At 44.9% G+C, this 26,869-nt stretch overlaps 1 protein-coding gene across 1 annotated transcript in view; it reads right to left on the bottom strand.

The window, feature by feature from the left end:
* ECE2 (endothelin converting enzyme 2) overlaps positions 1-26,869 on the bottom strand; it is a 513,778-nt gene that overhangs the window by 69,358 nt on the left and 417,551 nt on the right. The window contains exons 16-17 of the mRNA XM_069618808.1: positions 18,742-18,809; positions 13,245-13,435 (exon numbers count right to left, since the gene is read on the bottom strand). Coding sequence (XP_069474909.1) covers positions 13,245-13,435; positions 18,742-18,809 — 259 coding nt within the window. The remainder of the gene's footprint in view (positions 1-13,244; positions 13,436-18,741; positions 18,810-26,869) is intronic.

The raw sequence follows: 26,869 nt of genomic DNA, 5'->3' as shown, positions 1-26,869 counted from the left end.
ACAATTCTCTGCGCACCGCCATTGGTATTCTCAAAAGGGAGCACATCACTGCAGCCAGGAGACAGGCACAATGGCTCCCAATCAAAGAATGAGTACTTTTTAAAGCCCTCGCCATAACACACAAGTGCGTCCACCAAACTGCTCCTCCCTACGTCTCTGAAAGGATACACCCTACTGCATCCACAAGACCAACCAGAGCTTGTTACACTAACATGCTCACAGTACCCAAAGCCAAGAGAGCCCGAGCAGGAGGTGCCATCTTCCCTTACCTAGCAGCCATACAATGGAATACCCTGCCACCATCTGTACAAGCTGAAAGCTCCCACCTAGCATTCCTCAAAGCAGTGAAAACTTTGATCTTCACCTGAATTTCATCCTCCTCCACAGACGAGTAATATACTTGCATGACAAAACTCACTTTGTATTATGTGTAATTGATTATGAACAGTATTGCCTATTATATGTAATTGATTATGTACAATATTGCCTTTTTCTTATGTAACTAAGCACCTTACAAGCAACAACGCTGCGATACCCAAGGGCTGCCTGTGCGCTATACAAATGTAAAAAATAAATAAAATACATGGATGGTATCACAAGTGAAGACAGAGAGACACAGGAGAGGCGTTTATTGAGCAAAAGGGTTGGTTAAACTCCTATCTGGCCCTATCTCTAAAGATGGGAGCACGCTCTACCATCAAAATAATAAATAAAACAGTCCAAGTTGTTTCCGTCAAAACAAAATGGCCTATACTAAATAAACCTATTGCCTGCCCTTATACTATTACAATAAATGGGTGCATGGAAAAAGGTGTATGTAAAGGAAAAACAGTGTTCTAACATAAAAGTTCAAGATGGCTGAGTCAGCTCTCCTCCCCACATTAGACCACACTGAGTAAGGCGGTCCCTATTGGCAGGATGGCACACTCTGGCCCCAGTTTCTAACACAAAAACAGTTCAAGACGTGGATCGAGGCCTGCCTGGCCTTCCACTTTTAAGTCTCTCTTTCAGACTTCCAAAATAATGTTTCAACAAAAAGTTCATATAGGTCCCCCTCTGTCGGGCTCAGACCTTACACAACAAAGTTCACATCGGGCTCGGACCCCCTGCATAATGTTCACAGATGGTTCCCCCTCAGGCAGGTCCGGACCCCTCTCAAAGTTCACAGATGGGTCTCCCTCAGTTGGGCTCGGACTCCTCTTAAAATTCACAAAATAAACATCTTTGGACTTCCTGTCCCAGAATGCACTTTGATTTTGCTCCCACTTCACTAGCTCCCCTTTTGACGGTCTTGGGAGCAGCAAGCGCACATGTGGATGCTATGTTGAGGTCAGGGTCTTATCACCTTACCCCAAATGCCTGGGCTCTCCTGCTTTGCCCATCGGAGGAGCTCTGGTATGGGCACTGCCAGGAAACCCCCACCTGCCCCTCGTTTTGGCTCCCTGGGGGTGGCACTCCCTCACCACACTGCAGCCTCCCCTGTACTCACAGGCCCAACAATCAGGCAGTCTTTGGTCCTCCAGGCCTTCCTAGGCCTCTTCAACTCGAATTCTCCTCCTGGCCTCTGTGCTCCATCCAGCATCCCCAGCTCACTCAGAGTGTGCCTGTGTGCTCTGTCTTTTATACTGTTTAAGAAAGTCACTTGGAATCAGGAGTGAATGGTTGTAATGGGAGGCTAGACCTTGCCTGGCCTCATTATTGGGACAAAATGGGGACTGCCCATAGGAATCCCTGTGCATTGATTCCTATGAGCAATCATCACAGCTCTTGTTCTCTTCTTCCTCATCCCAGTGGTTTCTGGAAAGTACACTGGGGGCAGGGGGGTTGGAGGGGAAATATGGGAGTCATAGTCCTTCTAGGGATGATGGAAAAGATGGGTAACTTGCCATCAGAAAAAGGGGGACAGTCACCTTGTTGTAAATGACGGGGTAATATGTGTAATTCCCTTTTCCTTATTCTAGTATACCTCCCTCTTGTCTTGGTACAGGTTGGAATGAGGGGGGTGGGGTAACGAGATAGGACTCACACCTCCCTATGTAGATGGAGGGAATGTCAGGTACGGGGTGTCAGAAAGGGGTGAATACCTCATCTCGCCATCGGAATGCTCACCTCCATTTCCCAAAGACTCCTCACCCAGATGATACTCCCGCACTTGTCCACCCGCAGGGTCTAGATCCAAGGGCGATGGCTGTGCCCTAGCCACCTGAGCACGAGATCCCCAGGGTTCAGACAGTGAGACACACTTAGGTGTCTCACAGAAGCCTTCATTTGTAGATGTTTTTGATCAGACCTTGAGGTGTGGTGGATTGCAAAGATGTTAATGAGCTAGCGCATCGGGTGGACTGTTGCGGCTTTTAGTTAGATCTTGCCTGAGACTTAATGTTATGTGAGATCTCATTGACCTTGCTCAGTAAGAAGGTTCCTAGCTGAATAGCTCAATATCCTGACTCTGGATGGAAGGGATTTTAAAGCTGCATTAGGTTAGTTGCAGGATTCTCGACAAATTTTGAATTTGTTATGTTCTAACAAGATCCGTTCATAGAAAAAAGTTCATAGAAAAAAGTATTTTTTCCTGATTATGGCACAGTGATAGCCTCTCTGGTGACTGATGCAAGAGACATGTTGATCTTTACATTTGTGTTTTTGGTAACGGGAGGTTTGGCTGCAGTTCTCCCTCGATTAAATAAATTTAAAGAAGTCACACAGAACCATTTTTTGCCATTTGCGTTTGAGTTGCTTGTTTCTTTTCTTGTTAGCAGTCCCAGCTCACTGTGAAACCATTTTTATTTTACTGCGGCTTAGGTGTGGCGGAGTAGTCTCCAAGTGGGGGAGGCCATGAAGGTTCTAGAAATACGTTCAGTGGTGACCCATTTCATGGGATGAACAGAGATGAATTCCTTAGGAGAGTACAAAATGACAGCAGGTTTTGCTGTGTTCCACCTATGCCTGGAGATAGAGGTGGTGGTTGGACCAAGGAAGGCTAGAAAGGTGCAAGCTAAGAGAGATGAAGGCATCCAACCGATGGCACCCCCACTGGGTCACTGAGGAGAGGAGAAGTGGGAGGTTCAGACTGTCTAAGTAGTCAAAGAAAGTTGCTGTGGCTTGGTTCATAGGAGCGTCAAACCAGATATGTGTTGCCCATGATACAGAGCTTCTCCGCCCTAGACTGAAGCTCACCGATGTGATCCACTTATTCCTTGAAGAAGGTCACAGAGTCAACATGGGGTCTGTAGGTAAGCACCATATCCAGTGTGGCTTGTCAGAAACTCCACAAAGTTGAGGTATGTGGGATGGATCAAGGCAACTCAGTGATTGTGCCTATTATTTTGCAAGGATTTTGTAGCCTTGGGAGGGGGATTTCCAGAAATGGTAGAATTTTGTCAGAGAACTATGTTTCAATTTTGGCCAGCGGGTCAATATCATGATCCAGTGGACGGACGTGGATAACGGAGGTATGCTTGGCAGCAGACCTAGCATATAAGGTTCCTATTTTCAGGAGCGAGTCAGGAGGCAATAGAGTTGGGCGTGTTACAGAAAGGGGAGAGGGAGGTTTCGGCAATGATTATTCCAATGAGTATCCAGATTGGTGCATCTGTTTCCCCACCAGCCCAGGGTTATGTGTTGTGGGGTCTGGTTGGTGCTGGATATGGGACTAGGATGCCCAGGCCTCCCTGGAAGATTCCATGGTTGTTCAGGGGCATGAGTGCGTGACCTCAGTGATCCTCGGGGAAAGGAGTAGCAGAGAGAGCAGGAGGTGGGCTGGAAGGTGGAGATTGTAGAGATGCCAGGAGGGAAGGGATAAGGCAATCGAAAGCCAAAATATTTTTGTGACTTCCCTGTACTAGAAATGTTTCATTGTTATAGGTGTTTATTGTAAGTTTTGTGTCCAGGCACCTTATGCGACAAACAAACTATCTTGACCTTCCATAGTGCGGAGAAGTACAAGAAGGAAGAAATCCAGAGAGAATCGACCTAAGGCAGAGTTTACACAAGCGCCCATTAATCTGCTTAGGACTCATTCTGCGATTCCAGTCAGGAAGAGGGATTCTTTGACAAACACACGTTCTGAGCACAAGTCCCAGAATGTAGTATTTACAGGAGCCCAAAGCAGAGAAGGTGCAAGCTAAGAAAAGGAATTGTACACAGAGTAAACTTGGATTTAGTGAATGAGGGCAAACACAGAAGCATCCTCACACGTAAACCCACCCAGTCGCCATGATGCCTGAACCTGACCCTATGAGTGCAGACACTCTATTTGAGTGTAACCCTAAGGTCATAGGGGTCAGGGCTTGACCCGATATCAATTACTAAGAGAAGCACCACACCACCGGTTATAAGAGTAGGAAAGGGACATGCACACAGCGACAAGGTGGAACAGCTTATCGTCACCAATCACATAACCCTGGGCTGATGGGGAAACAATCTGGATACTTATTGGAATAATCATTGTCGAAGCCACAATATAAAAAGAGCCAGAAATAAGTCAGTGATGTGGGAGTAAGGACGACATTCCAGACAGATGGTGTTGTAGCAGTGAGAAGAGCATATGGTGCAGAGGGAGAAAGCAAAATCTGACCAAAACAAATAGGCCAGTTTGAGCACTAGTTAAGCAAAGGTATGTGGCTGCGCCAAATGCACCTTGTGATAGGAGCCTTGAGAGGAGTAGAAGGAGCCTGCTGTGAGCTCCAGCCCTGATCCTAGTAGCAGCTGCAAAGCCACCAGAGTTTAAAAGGAGGTTTTGCAATTCTGAGAACCAATGAAGAGCATGAGGGTCAAATTGGGCCTAGCAGTTAGACCGATTACAGCCAACAAGAACCCAGGTGGGGGGTGGAGAAACTAGTACCTGTGAGAACAGGGGGGCGGGGGATGCAAAGTCCAATGGGACCTATGCGGCAAAAGGGGGCAACTGCAAAGTCTTATCCCGGGAAGAACACAAGCAGGCCTCTAGGGCATGAGGAGGAGTCTGAAATGCTGTGCCCCAGAAGGAGAGTATTCCGCAGCTGGAGAATTAAACCTCTTTTGGATCAATTGGAGGAGACCTGGGGAAAGGTGGGAAGAACCACTGACAATAGTTGGTATTATTCATGTCACCATAGGATGCACACTGTGGCCAGATAAGAAAACCTTAATTTCTCAAAATTCCCCCTCTTCCCTCTTTTGGGTTCAGCACTGCAGCCCTGGCAAGTAGGCCACTGAGGCCCTTAGAGCAGTCATCCTATGTGAGTGATTGAGTTTGAACTTTTAATTGGTCAGTGCCACATTTCTTTGATAGTTTTGTAGTATGCCAACTTGTCGTTGTAAGACCCACTCATAGCTTAAACATCCAGTTGATTCTCAGCCCAATGGTTTTCCATATTTTCAACACAAAGGTGAGTCCGATCTTTGGACACTTGTGTCAAATAGGCTGAAGACTGTGGGACAATTGGGTGGGCTTACACTCACCTCATATCTCAATCCTGACATTTTCAGGCACAAAAAACAAAATATACAGGACAAAGCCACCAACTCCACCAGCCTGAAGTGCTCCCCACAGCTGCCAAGAGGGTTCAAAAGAACCCCTTTCTATCCTCTGGAGTTGGGGTGTCTTCTGTTCTGTGACGTTTTCAGGCACGAAAAGCAAAATATACAGGATACAGCCACCAACTCCTCCAGCCTGAAGTGCTCCCCACAGCTGCCAAGAGGGTTCTTTTTGAACCCCTTTCTATCCTCTGGAGTTTGGGTGTCTTCTGTTCAATGGGAACAATCCACTTGTGCGATGAGCATGATGTATTTTGTCAGATAGAGGTGTGGTATTAGATTGATGCTATCACATGAGCAATAATTATTGATGAAAGTACAAACCTTTTTTTTTAAACTGTATGAATATGGCTGCAGCATCCAATACCAACCAAAGTGCCTCCTTGTTCTAAAATGTTTACTAACATTGCCTCCTCTTGTCTTCTGTGAGGTTTAAGTTTACACCCACCTCCACATTTCTCTGTACAGTAGACAGGACTGGATAAATGGTGGGATGTTTAGTTACAGTTGCGTGTCACTGCTGTATCCATCAACAATGCTATCAGTCAGTAATCATCCTAGCCCTAAACAACAGGCCTACTGCACCAACTCTGCCATTCATTACCACACCCAAACAGTATTTTGATGTCAATAAACTCCCTGGATGGAACATTGGAATCCTGACAGCCAATCAGGATGCAGAAAAAATCAAGGGGACCAACGGCACCATTAACTGCAAACAGAAAAGGATCTACAAGAAGATGTAAACCCTAAACAAAATCTAAGGGAATGAAGAAACAAACTCAACAGAACACAACAGGCACCCCACTGACAAAAATGAGCATTGTCAACAATACCACTAAAAGACACAGTCAGAGAGAAAACGGACCACAATAAACAAAGAAATACAATGCAACCTATTCAATGCCAGATCTATGTCCAAACACACAACAGAGATCTTTGATCTACTTTTTTACGACAGAGGGCATCCTATTCATCACAGAAACCTGGCTAACAGAATATGTCAATGTCATACTCCACAGCTGCCTGCCTGACAACTTTAAGATAAAAATGGCCAACAGAAAAGGAAAAAGAGGAGGAGGACTTGCCGTGGCATACAAGGACCATCTAAAAATAAGAACGTCCCAACCGTTGAATGTCCCAAACTGAGAATCACTCATTCTACACATAACCGCAGATCCTCTAACAAATCTCACATTTATACTAGTCTACAGACCTCCAACACAACCTTCATAGACACTTTCATGAAGCTGTCACCACATGGCCATTAAACATAACCACCTGATAATACTCAGTAACTTAAGCATGTGATTTGAAGAAGAGAATGCAAACTCACCAATAACTCTAACTAATCAGCTGGAGACAATACAACTACGACAAATGGTGAAAGGAGCGACCCAGGGAGCAGGTCACACCCTAGATGCTATTTTCGCCAATAAGAATCTGATCCCAACAGAACCACCAATCCAAATACTGGAGCAACCTCCTCATTATACCCTTTGTGATTCAAATACCATCAAAAACATCCAACAATCTCCCAAACAACCCCCCGATCTTGAAAAGAAACTGTAGAATCTTCGAAAACTGCAACCTGCAGGGAAAACTAGAATCCACCAAACCATTGATCTCAACCCTAGACGGGACCGACATAGACAGAACAAACAATATACAACATCTCAGCGGAAAAACCCATCACCCCTTCACGTAAAAGAACGGTGGCAAGCTGGTTCACCCCCCCACCTCAAAGTAATGAAAAAACAAACCGGAAACTGGAACAGGAATGGAGGAAAAACTACGACCAAGACAAAACAAAAACATATCAAAGACAGATCCGATCATACAAAGCAGAAATTCTCAAAGCGAAAAAAGGAAACATTACAATGAATTAATCATGAAGGCCAAAAACACCCAGAAAAAGAATTCTTCAACATCATAAATGAGATGAGAAACCCACCCAGATGCCATAACACACCAGTCTCCACAGAAAAACGATGCAAAGACCTTTGCAACCACTTTAAGAATAAAATCACCAACATACAACAAATCATAAAAAGCAGGCCAACCTATCCGGCCATCCACCCCAACCAACCAACCAACCGCCGACCCACAGGACAGACTGGACAGCTTCCCCAAAATCTGAAGAGAAAAATTCCTCAGTCTGCTGAACAAAAGCAACAGAGCAGGTTCTCCAGATGATCCCTGCCCACCAGCCATCTACAAATCCATCCTTGCACAAAGAACCCCATCAGAATACTACCTCAACCTCTTCAGCCTGTCACTTTCCACAGGGATAGTGCCACGAGCCTTCCACTCAGCCTATATTAAACCACTGCTCAAGGACACATCAGGCAACACAGAAGACCTCTCAAACTACAGACCCATCTGAAACATTCCATACCTGGCAAAACTAATAGAGACCTATGTTTATGAACAAATAATGGAATAAGTCGAAAACAACCAAATATTAGATCAGGCACAAGTAGGCTTCAGACCCATGAGAGGAACAGAAACTGTGCTACTTTCAATATGGGATGATCTAAAGACCAATGTAAACTCCAACACAAAGTCGGCACTGATACTACTCGATCTCTCAGCAGCCTTTGACACAGTCAACCATAACACCCTCATCAAAAGGCTAGAAGACATAGGGATCGGCGAAACAGCACTCGTTTGGATAAAATATTTCCTGTCCGGAAGAACAGAAACATTATGGCTAGCACCATTCAAATCCGCACCACGGAACTCCTCAAGTGGAGTCCCACAGGGATCTCCCCCATTGCCACTATTGTTCAACATCGACATGACTCCCCTAATCAGTCTCATCAAAAAACACGGCTTCACCTGCTACAACTGCGCAGACAACACCCAAATCATATACAAAATCAACGCCAGTGAAGAGGAGGACCCCATACTAACAAACTGCCTCAAGAAGCTTTACCAATGGATGAGCATCAATAATCTGAAAATTAACCCAGACAAAATGGAAATCATGATTGCACCCAACAACCAGGGACACAACCAGGTAATCACATGCCCCACAGAACTAGGAACCCCACTTGAACCATCCAAAGTATTAAAAAACCTTGGAACCCTAATGGACAACAAGCTAACGCTACAACCACAAGTCAACGCAATAATCAAGAAATGCTTCTTCCATCTACGCTCAACCAAAAAGATACTACCCTTCTTCTCCTTCATGCAGAAAACACTTGCCATGATCTCCCTCGTCATGTCAAGAATAGACTACGCCAACAGCATATACCAGCATATACCTGGGAATGCCAGAATACCTGCTGAGTAAACTACAGTGCATACAGAATGCAGCTGCAAGACTTCTCCTCAAACTTTCTCGTAGAGAGCACATCACACCAGCGCTGAGAATGCTACATTGGCTCCCAGTCAAAAAACGAATCACCTTCAAAACAATGGGGCTCATTACGGGTCCGGCTGTAACCGTGCCAGTGCTACCAGCAGGTTGCTGCCGGACCCGTAAATATTGACCAGCGCCTGTCTTCCCGGTGCCACTGAGGGATTACAACCCTGGCGGCCTGGAAAGTCAGGCGCCGGCAAATTGTAAGTCCCAATTCCCATAGGACTCTATGGGAGTGGGGACCACAAAAGCACTGGCACTGTTGCTAACGGTGCCCGTGCTTCCGTGAACGGTCTGCCTACCATGCCGGCTGTGCCCGCCAAGGTAACACCTGTCGGGCACGGCGGCTCCGGCAGGCAGACCTGTAATATTCCGGTTCCGGAAACAACGGTGCAGGCAGGCTTACTGGCACCGTTGTTTCCAGACCGGCAGGGTCTGAATGAGGCCCAATGTTCATAACACACAGAGCAATCCACGGCCAACTAGCAAATTCATACAAAAGAAAATCACCACCTACAAACCAGCAAGAACACTCAGATCCAGCAACGACATCCGCATTGAACCAAAACAACAAAAACTTGGAGGAACAGCCTTCTCTTGCTTAGCTGTAAAACTCTGAAACTCCCTCCCGAAGGAAAAACGTACTGCAGAGGACCACTTAATATTCAGAAAACATGGCTCTACAACTCCAAAGCTGAAGAAAATACCTGAACGACATTTACGTGCCATGAAATAGGCAAGAGACACAACAAGGAACCCCAATGAAACCAGTGACAAACCCAACATGGACCAAGACCAATCAGAGGGACCACATTTTATCAACACACCCCGACCAGTGATACCAAGTAAAACCAGCAGGATAAACCCACCAGAAAGGCGAGCAGACTGGGGATGGCAAACACAGAGACTCAGACTTACATAATGCGTGACCACGCACAGAACCAGGATACTTTATGAATTACTCCCATGCTAGAGGTGACACCGTACATCATATATACACTGAAATAGGGCACATCCGTCCACTATGCAAGTCCGAATACAAGGGGCACAGTGACACGCCCACCTGGGGAGCGCAGCATTGGGCGGGCCAGCACGGCGCAGGTCTCAAAAATAGGTGCACTCTTGCACTCAACTGGATTTCTGAGTGTAAGAAATGTGTTGCATCTATCTAACCGTAGTAAAAAAACTCACCATTCTGCATACTTTGAACTCAACACAACCATACCTCTACACAAATCGCACGCACTTTACAACACCCAACATCAAACCAAACAAGGCACAATCATACCTCAACACCACATGACGGCTACCAAACCAAAATGCACCAATGCTCAGTGACCGGTTTCTCTGAACTGAAGCTGCCACCAGCACATAAAAGCTCTCTTGCTTCTCTCCCTCTCAACCCCATAACAACACCCCCCCAGCAAACCTCCTTCTATGACAGTCTGCCAGAAAGCCAAGAGACCATGTAAGTGGCAACAGTGCGCGTTCCAAGATCCCAGAACATTAACAATGCATCTTTATAACTTCCAACAGCAATCACAACTCAAACAACATTGTTACTGCCATAAAGCCATTTCAGCAAATATTCTATCCTCCCTCATCAGAAAGGTTCATATTTCCGAAATCCCTGCCAACTATCAGAAATGATATTGCCCTGAAGCCACAATTTGCTTCTGGCAACCATTTGTTTCAGGTATGCTTTTTACCCTGCTTTCTCACCAGTGTCCTTTTTTCTGCAGACTTTACAACTATGCAAATTCAACTTTTGTTTCTTTACTGCCCACATCTTCTTCCCCCATGCTACATCCCTTTCACACAAACCTTTAGTTTTTTTGTTTGTTTCATCAGCTTGCTTTGACATCACCCAAGTTAAATTTACACAGTAATAAAGTCCATTGAAAAAGATTTGCAATGAAAAGACATCACCGCCATGACTTCGTAAACAGCCAACCATCAGGAAACAATTATCAACCCCATAATGTTGCCCAGGACGAATCCATCTCATGGTCTGCCAGAATTACCGGCAGATTACAAGTGCTGGGAAGGGTGGCAATTCCCCATTCCATGGGCTCCATGAGGGTAATTGCTGGTATTACCGGCACTAATAACGGCAGTTTTTTGCCGGTGGGGTGCGGGATCCCCACCGGCAAACTTGGAGTATGCCAGCCCAGAAACATGCCGGTAAACATAATTACCGGCACGTTAATTCCGGCACTGGCATACTCATAATGAGGCCCAATGTCTTCATTTGGCTATATGGGATTTGCACCAGACAACTATGTAAATGTGCCCATAGAGGTACCCGGTATGGTTTCTGACCCTGTTGATGTTGCTATCATTGTACGAAGTTCAGGACCAATGGACGGTTCTGTTTGCTTCGAAGAGGAACAAAAAGGGCCAGTGAGTACGACACAGAGAGAGGAGGACATACAAGCCTCTGGAGCTAAAATGCAAAGGAAGGCCCGTCCCCCTTCAAAGCGGAGTCTGGAAGCAGTCGCACGCAGAGAGCATGGAGCTCGGAGGAGCGAGAAAGCCAGCAGAATGCTGCAACCTGCAACCGAGAAGAGACAACCGCATGAAACAAGGTCGACCAGCGCCTGCTGTAACCAACGCTGAAGTCCTGTCATGAACCAACAGGAAGCACTGATGCCTGTGCATCAACATGGAAGACCGAGGAGAAGCCAGTACTGTGCTGCCTCCCCCAGGAACGCCACCATAACATGCCAGCTATGCACTGCATTCACGAACTGGGAGGCACATGGACAGGCCCGGATATACCCCATGTCGGGGTGAGAAAGCGAAGAGCTCAAGAGGGGTTGACGCTACAGGAGCCTGAGACAGAGTAAGCATCTATACACCCCACACCGGGGTGCGAAAGCTAAGAGCCCAAGAGGGGCTGGGGTACCAGATAGCCAGAGACGGGGTGCAAATCTATATAGCCCACGCCGGGGTGAGAACGTGAAGAGCCCAAGATGGGCTCGGGCATCAGATGTCCCAAGACAGGTCGAGAATCCATTTACCACAAGACGTGGCAAGACACTAAAGATCACAAGAGGGGCTGGGAGCTTAGGAGCGGCTGAGAGAGCAAACAGGCCACGGGATCTGATAGCAGATACCCCCTGAGGAGGTGTGAAGCCCGAGACCCCAGGGCAAAGAGAGATTCCATTGGGCCCAGAGTGGGCCACTATCAGACTAACCACAAGAGGGATTTTGAAACCTGAGACCCCAGGGAGGAACACAACCCAAAAGGGTTACGAACCAAGCCGGAAGAGGCCGGGGTATCTAAAGACATTTGAGAGGACTGGAACTGAATGACAGGCAAGGAATCCTAGAGACATTCATCATTCCCTTGTACCCTGGGCAGGAGGCCCAAAGGAGATTGAATGAGCATTGGTACTGGCACTACAGTTCGGGCATAAGGCCCAGAGCCAGTTGCTGGTGATAATATTGGAATTCTGCTTAGTGCAAGAAGCTCTTATGCATCCTAAGACAGTGCAACATGAGTCAGAAAGCAGCCATTGGGGCAAAAGGTCCTGAGTACTTTTGTATTCTGATATTCTGATATTCTGATATTCATTGTAGTGATCAGGATAGGAATCAGGCTAGTTTAGGTTTCTAGACAGCGGAACAACTTTATTTTGGATGGCATTCTGACATGCACCCTTTGAACTGTTATCTTTCTTTTAGTGTAGGGACCAAAGTCGTAGGGCTAGTATGGGCTTTTGCGGGACTAAAATAAAAGCACTTAGTGTAAACCACAATGAGTTATTCGTCTCCTGTTTCTGACTTACCCCACCTTCCTGAAGAAATCCATCCACTTGAGGCAGAGACATAAAGTGCCTGAGAGAGGCAATTTCAATGAGCCATCAGACATACAATAAGAAACACCTGAACTGAGGAAGAACTGAATGGAGGACTTTAATAAGGATGCCAGAGGGACCCACAATAAGATTTTTGAGCTACACCATTTCTGTTCCCAGAGATGATGGAAAGGGCTGTTTATCTTACAGGTCTTTCATGGATCCGCATTGATTCGAAGTGAGAGTTAACCAGCTGCCTGGGCTATCATCACAACAGATGGCAAACTGCAAGATATTCCTGTTGCCAAAAACTTGAGAAGCTGTTGTGGCTTTGGCAGTGGAATCTCACAGCTCCCAGGAATGGGCTCACGATTTCAGGATACTTGTGTAATCTTGTGGTTGACATGAATGTGAAACCAGTCTATGCAAATCAGTAACATTTAACCCCCCTTACGCCCATCCTGTGGTAAGATGGCATCTCAGCAAAGGATGAAGTTTTTCCTCACTGTTGTCATGGCAGTGAGAGCAAGTGTAAGCATGTGGCCAGTACTCACATGATATGCAGCTTTAAGGCCCCCGTTGTCAGCGATGTTCTCTCCCAGAGTCTGTTTGCCGTTTATGTGCTCAGTGTTCACTGTGTACTTATTGTACTGATCCACCATGCACTCAGTCCTGTTCTTAAAGGCCTCGAGAGATGAATTCTGCCACCAGGGTCTCAGGTTTCCCTCTTTGTCATACTCTCGACCTACAAAAAGAAACCAGGGTTAAGACTGCCAGATCAGCTATAGAAATGGTCATAATGATTGAGCTCTCGATTAATGATATGATATGATAGGTTATTTATAACGTGCTTAATACCCAGAGGTTTCTAAGCGTGGATCCGGGGATCGAACCTGTGTTGCCCCGTGTGGTCTTGCTTCCAAGGCGAGCACGTTGCCCCTGAGCTTTCCTCCAGAGACAAGGAAAGAGTCTTATTGCATTCAAATATAAGTGGCCATTCCGAGCAGAGTACACTTGGAAGCATACTTGTCAAAAGTGACAAACACAGAAGAAGCATATAACACAACATTACAAGTACAATACAGCTGCCCTCACAGTGGAAGAGCCAAGCCTGAGGCCCAGGACAGTGAAGGAGATTTCCTTCATGAATTTTGGAACTATCGGGAAACCAATACCCCTAGTTCCGGGCTCATGAAGGGTGCCATAGCTCTAGCACTTAGTCTCTGTTGTAGAATCCATAAGTATACCTCTTAGCCTCCTTTGAGGATTCCATACCTATAGCTCTTAGTCTCCTTCAAGGATTCCCTGCATTTAGCTCTTAGCCCCTGTTGAGGATTATATTCCCCTAGCTCTTAGCCTCTGTAAAGGATTCCACACCTCTGGCTCTTAGCCCCTGTCGAGAATTCCACACCCTTTGCTATTAGCCTCGATTGCGGATTCCATATCTCTACCTCTTAGCCTCCATGAAGGATTGAATACCACTAGTTCTTAGCCACCATCAAGGATTCCATACCTCTAGCTCTTAGCCTCTTTTCCAGGGTTGCTTAACTCTAGAACTTAGCCTCCATCAAGGATTCCCTACCTCTAGCTCTCATCCTCTGTTAAGGATTAAATACCCTAGCTCTTAGGTTCTGGCGAGGATTTCATAACTCTAGCTCTTAGGTTCTGGCGAGGATTTCATAACTCTAGCTCTTAGCAGATGATTCCATATGCCTAGCTCTTGGCCTTCATCGACATGAAGGAGTCCATACGTCTAGATTTTTGCATCTTTCGAGAATTGCAGATATTCAAGTAATCTGTAGTTATTTGAGGCCCATCCCCATCAGATATTTGAGCATGAGACAGTTTCCAAAGGAACGAAGTTTCTTATTAGCTGGTCTGATAGCACAGCGAGTAGACTTTGGCTTTGACATCTGTGCAGAGCCTGCTGATGCAGGTTTGAATCCCGGCAAGGCCAAACTCAGCCTTTCATCCACACCGTGGGTAATAATAAGCAGCACTCAGATACCTGAGGGTTCGAAGCACTATATAAATGCTAAATTATTATTATTATTATTATTAGTACCCGGTATGGGAGGTCACTCATGGTATTGCCTGAGTTCCGAGGCACCTCGGAAGAAGGAGACCACCATCTTTCCTCCTGGAAGGTAATCCCTTGCTATCATTGCCTCTTACCTCCTGCCCTCTCACCATTTCCACCTCTCCCATCCACTCCCCCAGCCCAACCCCAGCCCCACTTACCCCGTGGTCACTACGTTCCTCGCTGACACAAAGAACACTCGATTTTCCAGCCTGTCTCATCCATGGCAATGTCCGCCAAGGAAAGAGTGAATGGACTACATGTAGCTCCCTTCTCTCTAGGTCCATGACAGCAATTTTGGTTTGTAGTCCTATGTTTAAGGAAATCTCAACCAAGCCACTTCTCAAAACAATAAATAAACACTATCAGCAACTCAGTTATCATACCGGGTTGTTAACTGCAATACACCCCTCTGTGGGTGGGCATCACCTCTCAGCTAATGGCCTGGGGCCCATGTTAAGGCCTCACTTTGATTGAGCCTGTAACAAAGGCAACGTGCCATTACCTGACTGGTGATGCCCGCCAAAATCATGGTTTAAATAAAGATTCTGTCCAGTAGAAAGGGGTGATATATAAACCTCCTCCCCCACAAGTCATTGGAATTGATGCAGGTGTTGCACTTGGTTCTTTTTTGTGTTGTTTTACAAATTTCTCACATGGTACCATGCAACCAATTTGCAGAGCTCAATTGTTTGATGAGAGTCTTGTCAGGTGTGAAGTGGACCTAGCCACCATCAGTCCCTGTTTTGAAAGTTGGGTTGTTCAATAAGCCTGCACCATGCGGCGTTGTGCAATCTGGCAGCAACCGGTAAACCCAAATACTAAGCAGTGCCATACCCCAGAATGGTAGACCGATTAGCACTGGCAACAGTTTCACCCCCAGGCCAGAGAGGAATCCGAACTGGAAGGTGGGCATTAATAGCCACACTGGCAGCAGAGACACTAAAGGTATGTCCAATACCAACCCCAACTCATTAACCACCAACTGCAAAGTTCTTAGATCCTTGGAGGGACAACACATGAGCCATGTTGGCTTGTAACACATCTGACATTCAAACAGGTGCTAGAGTTAACTGGAAGGATGGAACAGATGACAGACTGGCTGGAAGATATATCTGTGGGAAAAGATCCTCTAGTGTATTTGGAGTCCAGGAAAGTCAACAGTACCGTCCAGTAGGGCATGTGTGGATGCAAGGATGAGCAGAAACATTTTGAAGGAAATAAAACGAATGGTGGCACAGGATTCTTATTAGAGGACGTTTTCTTCTCTTCGGGCAGTCAGAAAGTGTGGAGTTCAATTTCTAACCACACTAGAGCTCCTCGTGCGGTGCTTTGCCTTTGTTCTTCGCACAGCTTCAGATCTCTAGCCCATCAACAAGCTTGGAATAGAGGCTCCAAAGGCTGCCTTTCAAGCTTCCTCTTGTGATTTCTACACACCGTGCACTGGCCAAGGAGACTCGACAGGATGAGTCACAAAGAGCTCCAGGTGAGGCTGCCCTTTTTCCCACTGCAAAAGCTCTATTAGTGTTAGAGCCTTTACCATCGGGCTCTACTGTGATAGGTGACCTTTGCCCTCACCTTCCACACATTATAGCCCTCTGGTGTGGGCTCTAATGCTTTATTAGCCTCCAGGCGTTTAAAAATAATGATCCAAGTGTGCGTTCTAGGAAGCTGAGCACTTCACGCATCAACCCATATTCCTGCCCTCCCACTGGCTGATCACCCAAAAAGAAAAGTCGCAGCCCTCCTCCTCCTCACCTCCACGATGAGCTATTTCGTCCGCCATCTTCCCAGTCCCACACAGTCCTAAATGTACTCCTCTGGCAGGCCGGCTCTATGACCCCTGGCCATGGAAATAGAAACAAGGCTCTGCTCTGATTCACATATTCCATTTCCATGATGGCCAAAGAAGGCTGCTCGTGGCAACTTTTTAAATTTATTTTTGGTTTACCCCAGCGTTCTAATAGCAATCATACCTGCAGTGACAGGCTTGATTGCCCAGTAAAAGCTCAGGGGCCCGGCTTTAAGGCTATATCCTGGATCCTGGACTGTTACCGTTGGATGAAGGCAGCTATTGTGGATATTACTGCTTAAAGAACCACATTGGTTAAGATTACAACGAACCAATGAACAGACAATGTACAAAATGTGGCAAGATGGGTATATATGTATTGCATATACAGAGCTAAAACCTCGCTAAAAAGCAATGGAGTGCTGTACATAGGGGACGCACCGGAGGGTTACATGTAGGCCCCAGGGGTAGCTGAGGAGCTGAATGAGTAAGGGGAGAAGGAATAAGGAATAGAATGCAAAGAAAAAAACAGGACTGGATAAGCACCTACAGATTGGAATGGAACATGTAGCAACTATGTTGTCGGTGAACCCTGACTGTCGGGTAAAGGTTGGGCTTACCTGGCGGGGACGTTTTGAAGTTTTGAATGGAGGTGGGCTTTGTGGAGGAGTTGACAGGTGTGGCTGCACCAGGAGTTGAGAGGTATGCAGTGGTAATGCTAGTGTTGGAGAAATGTGTGAAGCCGGTGGATGGTTTAGTCCAGTTTGTGCAAAGTATAGCTGTCGGTATACTGAAACAGTGTCATTGAGGGGTGGGGGCAGGGGGCTTTCCGTTTAGGATTCCTGGGTAGATTTTTATTGACTGTTTATCTGCTTAATATATTTTGTGGTGTGAGCGTGTGCTTTCCTCTGTGGTGATTGTGCTTGTGTTGATATTTTCTGTGTGACTGAAAGGGGAATGTGTTTTATCCTGAAACATTTGAATGTAAAATATGAGCGAATAGGCCTGGATGGCAGTCAGTGCTCTTGCTCGAAGAAGCTGTATTTTGGGGCTTGTCAGTCCTCCTCTGTGGAAAGCATAGAAGGGAGGAGTTAAATATTAGAGCAAGTCTTTGTTTCATGCTTCAATTACAACATGGTGGCTGCACACTGGGGGCCATTGCCGGGTATTTGTTAATGTTTGCAGGTCTGCGATGGCTTTTGATTGTTATGATTTTACCGGCCACGTTTCCGAAGCGGAAAAGTTCAATTATTATAATTATGATAGTATAATATCGAAGAGGTTTCTAAACACAGACCCGGTATTCGAACCTGTGTTGCTTTGCATCATCTTGCAACTAAGGGGAGCGCATTGCCACTGAGCTATACTACCCGTTCCTGGAATGTGCTCTAGGAATCTATTAGGAACTGTTGTTTTGTATGAAGTACTTCTGGGTCACGGCCTATAAGTGAGGAAGACCTGCTTGTATCTTTGTCTGGCTGACCGCCACCCGCGGCCCATCACAACGAAGACCCTGTGAAACCACCCTTACTGTGACAAGTCCACACACCCATGAAGAAATCCAACCCAGGACTACAAACTCAACTAGAGAGGATGGAGTAATGAGGGTCAATCCTCGGTATCCAATAATCACCGCTGATGGATAAAATAGGTTAGCAAGAAGAAGAGTATCTTTGCCTTGCGACGCGGCACAAATCTCGCTGCACAGCGGATCCCTGTCAGTCCTTGGAGCTTCCACAGAGGAAGTGCACTGGTGCCTATTCCTGGAGCACAGGGGAAGGAATATGATTTACCAAAGATCTATTATGCCTTAAGGTATAATTTAAATTGTAAATCAGGATGGATTTGAAGCTTAATGAATGCAGTTGCCACTTAATGGATCCGGATGCCACCGATACCGGTTCAATCCAACTCCCTAATACTGCTGCAAGTACATGCTATAGAATACACTGTTATTTGTGCTTTAAACACTATTGCTGGTCTCAGTTGGTAATATGTGTCCTTTATTTCGCAGTCAGTGGCAATGAGAGGGTCAAAGCTTCCACCCCAGTGGCTGAAGACCTCCTAGCTGGCTACACAAGTCAGGAGGGAAGATTCCACTCTCGGTGCTGGGCAGCCTATCAGCTTCTGCGTGTTTGACCCCAGTCAAGTGATGGAGGGGTTAACCAACGTGTTTTACCTTGGTCGTCGAAAGCATGCGTCAGCTCGTGCCCCATCACGACCCCTATGCCACCGAAGTTGAGCGCTCTGCATTGAAAAAAAGGTGAAGAGGAAATAGAACACGTCAGAAAATACATAGAGGACTTGTTATTTATAGTTTCATGAGCACATTTTGTTTTGGCGGTCTACTGTTCCCGCTACTTCCCTTGATGTAAACCCCATGCACCCACAGAGGCATTTCTCCCTTCCCCTTCCCCTCGTATGCCATCCCTGCTCCTCTCCTGCTGCTGCAATCTCTCCTCTGCTGTGCCACCCGGATCTCCCACTCCTTTGGCACACCTGCCTTGATCTCCCTTTGTTGTATTCTCAAAGCACCCTGCTCTGTTGTACAGGCCACGTGCCAACTGCTTTCCTGTTCCTGCATTGTGGGTATCACCCAGCTCCCTCCCCTGTTGTATCCGTGATGCCCACAAATAACAGGACTGGGCATTTTTTGAACATTTACCTCATGGTTTTGCATGGAATAAAGAGTGGCAATCAGGTCCATCTTAAGCACTTTTGGGGCCCTGGGCACGGACATCTTTGGGGCCCCCCTCCACTAAACCAAAGGCATGAAGGGATTAAGAATACTGATCGCGCAACCCACCCGTCGCGCTCACAAACCTATAGGTTGATATGCTATATTGCAGCATAATAAGCAAAATAAGCATGTTTACTCCATTTAAGTCCCCTTACCCTCTTCATTCTTGCTCTAATCAGAATGATAAACAAGTAGCATTTGAAGACCAACATTAGCAGTCTACGAAAAGGTATTACTGTTCTAATACATACAGGATCATTTTTATCAATAACAGCCAGGAAGGTATGCAGCCTGTAGTATTAATGCAGGACTGTATGTAAAAGGTACATGTAACCCATAATAGGAAGAGAACTCACATTAGCTGCCTCACAGAATGCAAAAGTGCTCATGGATGGACAGAGGAGACCAATTAGAAGGACGGAGAAAGCTACACATACTGAAGCATGGATAGTGAATGCAGATTAGAAGCTACCAGGAAGGTGTCTTTATCCAGACAGACTGAGATTAGAAGTGGGATATGGTTTTCAAATAGTGTTGCCATTAGATATCAAAGGAACAAACGCCTGTGGTGTGCGATATAAATATGCTCACTATTAAAGTTGAAGCAACCCTATAGCCAGTGAAACTATGAATAAGTCTTTTATGAGGATCATACCATGAGAAGGAAATCACTCTAAAGGGCTAACAATTTTGAAAGGTTTAGGGACTGGCAATATTGAGAGGTTAGGCAATACAAGATTAAATTAGATCCCCAGGATCACACATTGGTTAAGGGGCAAAGCTGTGATTTGTGCAAACTCTGCAATTTCTGCATTTGAACTCTTTCTTTTCCAGTTCTTACCATGAACTAAAACAATCTCATTTTATAAAAACGGACTTGGAAAGTACACACATCACATTACCAAACATGACCATTTCTAAACAAAATATTATAGAAGGGTATTATGCAAAATGGGAATGGTTCTGGCTCCATTCTCTCCATCATCAAGTAAAGTACAATAATACCAGCATACCAATCGATGTGATTTAACAAATTTAATTTGGGTTTGTCTTTTGTATATTAAAGTTTTAAATACTTCCAAAACAATGGCTTGTGACATTTTAATTTATAAATGTGCCTAAAAACCTTTGACCTTTACCAAAAAGCAAACAGTGTTTTTGTATCAAACAAGCAGATCATAAAATATGCTTGCCTGAGGCCTGCAACATCTGGTCCGCTCTCTTCTGTCTACCAACCCTTCCACCCAGATGGCCTACATAAGAAGAAAGATCAAGTAATGGGCTAAATGATACCAGCAGCATGCAAGAAGGCAAACCTCACAGAAGACAGCCCAGTAATGTAAGATATATTAGATGATTTGACCAGGATCCCTGTATCGTCTGCTGGCAAATCCAGGATACAAGCATGAACGCTTTGGTTCCAAAGTCTTGAATTTGGATACTTATTCACCTCTTGGACCAACAGTTTATGCCATCGTTGGAGGCGATTGCCTAGGATTTAAAACACCCCATCTGAACAAACCAATTTTTAGACCTTCACCGTACGAATGATATGTTAGTTTTCATAGCAACCCCTATCTGGTGCAGGTACATTACTGATAATAGCAGATGTTGTTCTGCAAAGCCAAGTACATATGCAGGCAGTTTTATAAACTTCAGACATAGGAAAGGCTCAGCCAGCCTTTCTGGAATGTGATATTCTAATTTTGCATATGAACACATATCTCTGCAATGAGTGCCTCACACACTAAGCTAACTTCTGAAACATTGTGGCACTCAATTTATCAATATGCATTTCACTGTTGCCTATTGCACATGATCAACATAATTCCCACATGATGGAAAGAATGCTACAGAGTTGTGCCGTAAGGAACACACAAACTATGTATACCACAGTGAACACAGAAAGCAGTACATGATGAATTGATCAAGGCAGAATGCACTTGCCAAAACAGAAAGGCAATGGGTTTAGAGCCTCAGCAGCACCCCATAACATATCCTGACGTGTGCTATTTAAGACTGGTGAACAATGGAATCTTACTTCTTCGGATCAGCTAGCCTTATGGGGCCCCTCTCAAGGTGGGGGCCCTGGAAAAGTGCCCCTTTTGCCCTCCCATAAAAAAGTCTCTGGTGACAATGGTGATCCATACGGATAATGGTGATCCATTGGGTCCAAAATAACACGTGTGCCTGAGAGGCTTAAAGAGAGAAGGGAGATGAGGGGGCATCGAGCGGAAGATAGGATAGAGATAGAGAGAGACAGGAAGAAGAAGAGAGAGTGGAAGGAGAGAGAAGGAGACGAATGCACAAAGATACACAAGAGAGAAAATGGGGTTGAGAGTGAGAGAGGTTGTGAGGGTAGGTTAGGAGGGATAAAAGAAAATAAACATCAACGAGAGAGAACAAAAGTTAAAGAGGAAGCAGAAATGTCCACCAGGGTAGGAACCGTGAATTGTAAGGTGGATGATGTTACAGCAAATGGCGGACAGGACAAGGTAAAAAAGAATGGCATCTTTCAAATGTCTTTTACAGTCAGGCGGAGGACATCTGTAGAACTAGGCCCAAATTGCTATGGGAAAAATCAAGGAGGACAGAAACAATATGTAGACGTTTATTGAGATTGCCAGGACATCTAAAACCTTTAAAAAAGAGACAGGCTCCCAGGTGGACGTAAATAGTGCCCAGGGCACTCCCATGGCCCTATCTAAGAAGCATCAAAGCACTTCGCCTATCTACGCTGATCCAGCACCCTCTCTGTCTCTCTATCTCTCTGCCTCTGTTTCTCTACCTCTCTATCTCTCCTGTTTCTCTTTCTCTATCTCTCTTGCCCCCTCTCTCACTCTGTGCGCTTGCTCCTGCTCTCTTTATCTCACTCTATGTTTTTGTCTCTCTCTTTCTCTGTGCCAGAGATGCATTTTCAATTGCGCATTTGAGCCAGCCCAGCTCTTGCTGACAGCCGCATGACCAGGGACAAAACAAAGAGATCCGCTGAGGTGGGGAGAAGTCTGGAATTTAGAGACAATATTGCCACTGCGTATTTCCTGCAGGAATGCATCCAGCACAATGAGTGCCCATTACCCGAATGGGGTGAGGTAAGGAGGACACGGTTAGGCTATGCATAGTCTCTGGGCTTCTGACAGACCTTATAAGGAACAACAAGAACAGGCTAAATGTACTACAGCTATGTAGATAAAGAGCCGACGCGGTTGAGATTGGGAACTGAAAGCACGGAAGCAAGGGGATCTAACCCATGACACAAAAATATCTGAAAATCCTTTGAAACCTAAGAACCATGATTACGACTATGCCCTGATTTGAAAAAGGCTGTTACCTGCCGAAACACATGTCATCAGCTCAAGGGCACCATACAGTGAATAAAATATCAGCTCAAGGGCACCATACAGTGAATAAAATTGATTTATAAAAATCAACTAAGAACTTGTGGAAACATCATGTTGGCGCAGTCTCGAAGAGCCATTCTTTTTCTGTACTACAGCTATGTTTGCTGTTTTCAATTTGTTGTAAATCATTAGGGCCTGTGAATACTGTAACAATTGTGAGGGTGTAAGCAGTGCAACCAACCAATCAGTGGACAACAGTGAAAATGAAATATTCCATTGGTGCTAAAAGAAGAAAAAGGTGATTGATTTAAATCTGAGCACTACCCTTTCCAAGAAGGAAGGACATTTGGAGAGATAAAATGGGGTGTATAGGTGGCAAAAGAAGCTATTACGACGTAAGTGATTTAATTGTACTAGCATTATAAACGGCTCTTTTTAAAATGTTACAATGTTAATTTCTAAATATCACTTCCAGTTTATATTGGAGTCGTATTAAGATTACACTTGTTTTACTCAGCAAATCACATGATCAAAACCTAGAATAACCATATACATTATTTTCTAATAGAAATATAGCATTCCAAGCCAGAAAGTCTGGTACACTCCTATTGCCCTCTATCAAAAATGCTTCCATGGGAAATAGGAATGGGATAAATAGCACAAATGATAGCTCTCAGCTGTTTGTATAAAATATTTTATGAACAACTGTCTTTGATAAAAAAAAATATTGTTTGCTTGAATCATAAAGTGCATAATGCACACTGGGCTTTAAGGTGATTGCATTTTTTCACAACACTCACCCTATTCTTGAATCACTAAGTACCCCATTCACCACAATATGTTTGGTGTTGGTTTCGTTTTTCACAACAGTCACTCTAAGATTAAGTGTTTGTTATATATATATAATCACTGAAAAAACTTTGTTAGAGGGACGTTATGGTTAAGTTGCACTAATAAAAACCTATGAAATTCAATGAAAAAACGTTGTTAAAGGGACATTATGGTTACAAGTAAAACCGAAAAACCCCAGCTAAGTAACCATAACTTGCGCCACCATCGTGCACAGCTAAGACTAACACCCAGGACATCAAAGATGACATCACAAATGCCATTGATGACATCACTGATGACATCATATATCTGGGCCACTTGTTTTAATTCACTGGCATATCTATGCCATGTGGTTTTGTTCACTGACAGTCAGAATATTAAAATTCAAAAGGTGCCATATATCTAGACGTTTACCTTGTCATATGATGATGCTGTTTCTTTCTTCCTTACTTTAGTTTCCCTGTGTGTGCCTTTGATTTGTATACATTGTCGGTCTTCATATGTATTGTTTGTACTAACACAAGTGGGTAGTAAGTCTTGAATTGTTAGCTACATGTTTAACATTATTCAAAACTCTGATAAGGTAGCATTCATTATTGTACTATCCAAAATTACAGGATTATAAATGTTGTACTTCTGTGGCGCATGCTGCAGCCATTGCCTACGTTTATGTATGATTAGGTTCCTGTATTAACAACACTCATATACAATGTTGTTTAGATAAGTACATTCTTGAATAGATTAAGTAGTTCATGATAGGTCTCCCGATCACCCCTGACATCTTGTTACCAACATTATAAACACAACCCCTTTTAGGGACTTTTCATCAAAATTAATTTCACATTTGATGTCATCAGTGAAGTTATAAGCCATTTAAAAATGTTGAGACCCCCCTCTAATTTAGCCCCTCTTGACAAAATCCCACCAAACTTTAGAAACACATTTATATCTAGATCTAAAATGTTTTTGCAAACCTTTGTGTAGATTCGTCAAATGGCACCACATTTATAAGCCTTTACAATATTTTGGGACACCCTCCTCTAATTTTGCCCCCTATTGACAGAATCCCACCAAACATTGCACAACCATTGAGAACCATGTATAGAATGCAATTCAAATATTTCATGCAGTTTCATTGAGTGGCGCCAAAGTTATAGGCCATCCAAAAACAGCTTTTCACCAACCCTGTAACGCAGAAATAGGCATTGATGACCCGAACATTTGAATTTTCCGCGAACATCACAGTACTGCTCCCGAACATCTGGACTGTTTGCGGACTTCGAGGGTGAAAAACACCAATTTTTTGGCTTCTTACAGCCATATCCCATCCCATCCTCATCACCCGTCACCTCCCCAGAGATTGTTTGAGAAGTTTGACTAGTGAAATGTTGTGTTTTTAAATATGTTTTTACCGCGATTCCCTCAGACAGCGGCCAGTGTCTGCAAATCCAACATGGCGGGCGTTTCCAAAAATCAGACACACTTTGCGCTTTTCACCATCCAATAAGTGGGCGCATCTGATGTTCACGGACATCACGTCGCCATCTAGGCCAATCGGATACCCGTCCGCCGACCGAACAGGGAAGTGAGTCCGCGCACCGAACCCAGATATCAATAATTTATTTTTACCTACTATTCACCTGTTTTAAAGAAGACTACTGGACAGATTTACACCAAATTTACAAAATGCATGCTTTCGTGACTAAGCCACCACTTGTGCCGCAAATTTGGTGAACATCCGTCCAGCGGTTTAGGTTGTAGGTGTGAGCAACTTTTTTTTTCCATTGCGTCTATGGAAAAAATAACAAATTTGGGACCCCCTATAACTTTGCCGCCCCTTGACGAAACCTAACCAAACGTACCAAAGAGATTCAGAGCGGGCCATATACTTTTTTTGGATAGTTTGGTAAGGATTCGTCCAGGGGGAGCGAAGTCATAAGACTCCCAAGAAGTGCTCTTCCTATGAGTTGAGCAACTTAACCATAACTGCACGGCCGCTACTGCAGGCCGTGTAATATATATACTCATTCAGACAGCTAAAATGGCTGCAACATTTCTCAGTCCATGGGGTTTGGGGAAAAGGGGGCCCCACCCTGCATCTCACGTCCAAAACCACAGAGTCAGAGGGCGAGGGCTCAAATGAATTTTAGAAGAGGGGGTGTTGAGAGGGGACGCCAATCTCAGGTTAAAGATGTCTAGATGACCAGCCTTCGACCTGGTCGATCATCAAATCCTAACTAAACACCTCACCTCGGCTGCAGCATTCTCACTGAATGCTTCTAATTGGATCCAATCTTTCCTTTCCAATAGAACAACCAGGGTCTTCGTACCTTCCGCTGCGGCTGACCCAGTCCTATCCAATGTGGAGTCCCCCAAGGGTCTTGTGTCTCGCCCATGCTTTACAATATCTTTACTAAGCTTCTCTTTGACTGTTGAAGTGCCCGAACGTGGGTAAATAAAGGATCACGAAAGGGGAAATGTATAATGGCTTTAATTGGTTTATTATATATTGAAAAGTATATATCTATGTATGGAGGAGGGAGAAGATGTATCCATCCGTAGCTGTGGCTGTTGATTCTCAACTCGCCTTCGACATTCCGTTTCGTCACTTCTTCCCTGCATCTCGCTGTAGCACGCTCTCAGCTGGCTGCTGCATTCCAAAGAATGTTTTCTCCTGTAGACAGCGCAGATGCTACACATCTCCCTTCCTTTATATGTAAACAAAAGAACTCAACTAACAACCCAAAATACAGTCTATGTACACTAACACACAAAGTCTTCCATCCTTCTTGGCCTGCGATGAACTCTCCCGGATCTAGAACTTCGAGGCATCTCGCTGATGTGACTTGGCAAGGAAATCACTTCCGATTTGTTGGACCTTACATCCCGCACATCTTTCATTCTACATACAGCACCCTGATCTTTCCAACTACTTACATCACCTTGGCCTTTCTTTTTCTCATTCTCATGTCTCACCATCGCTCTATCTCTGTTGTCATCAGAATTTTTTCTATCACCACATATCCATATTCTTTCAACATTCCAGATTCTACCATCTTCCGTTCTGACCGAATGTTTAAAAGCCTCCAGTACTCTGATGGGTTTGGACCACTTGCAGGGACCTTCCCTGAGAACAGGCGGTAAATTAACTCTTACCATCTTCCCCACTACAGTTTCTTTATCGAATCTGCCTATGGGTCTCTTCTCATCATATACAGATTTGTTTTTCAACTGCGTACTCCTGATATTGTCACACACCACCCCGAAGTCCTTGTTGACTCCATTGTTCTTATTGTCTAGCCACATTGGCGCCAATTTAGTGCATGCTTTCCTACCCCAGCTCAACTCAAACGGGGAAAGTCCCGTAGTGGAATGGGGTGTGAAGCGATGCGCAA

Source organism: Ambystoma mexicanum, chromosome 10 (assembly GCF_040938575.1).
Source record: "Ambystoma mexicanum isolate Mex_15411 chromosome 10, UKY_AmexF1_1, whole genome shotgun sequence".
Classification (NCBI taxonomy): Eukaryota; Metazoa; Chordata; class Amphibia; order Caudata; family Ambystomatidae; genus Ambystoma; species Ambystoma mexicanum.
Note: the sequence above shows the minus strand (reverse complement) of the source record. Positions and strands in the feature narration are given on the sequence as shown.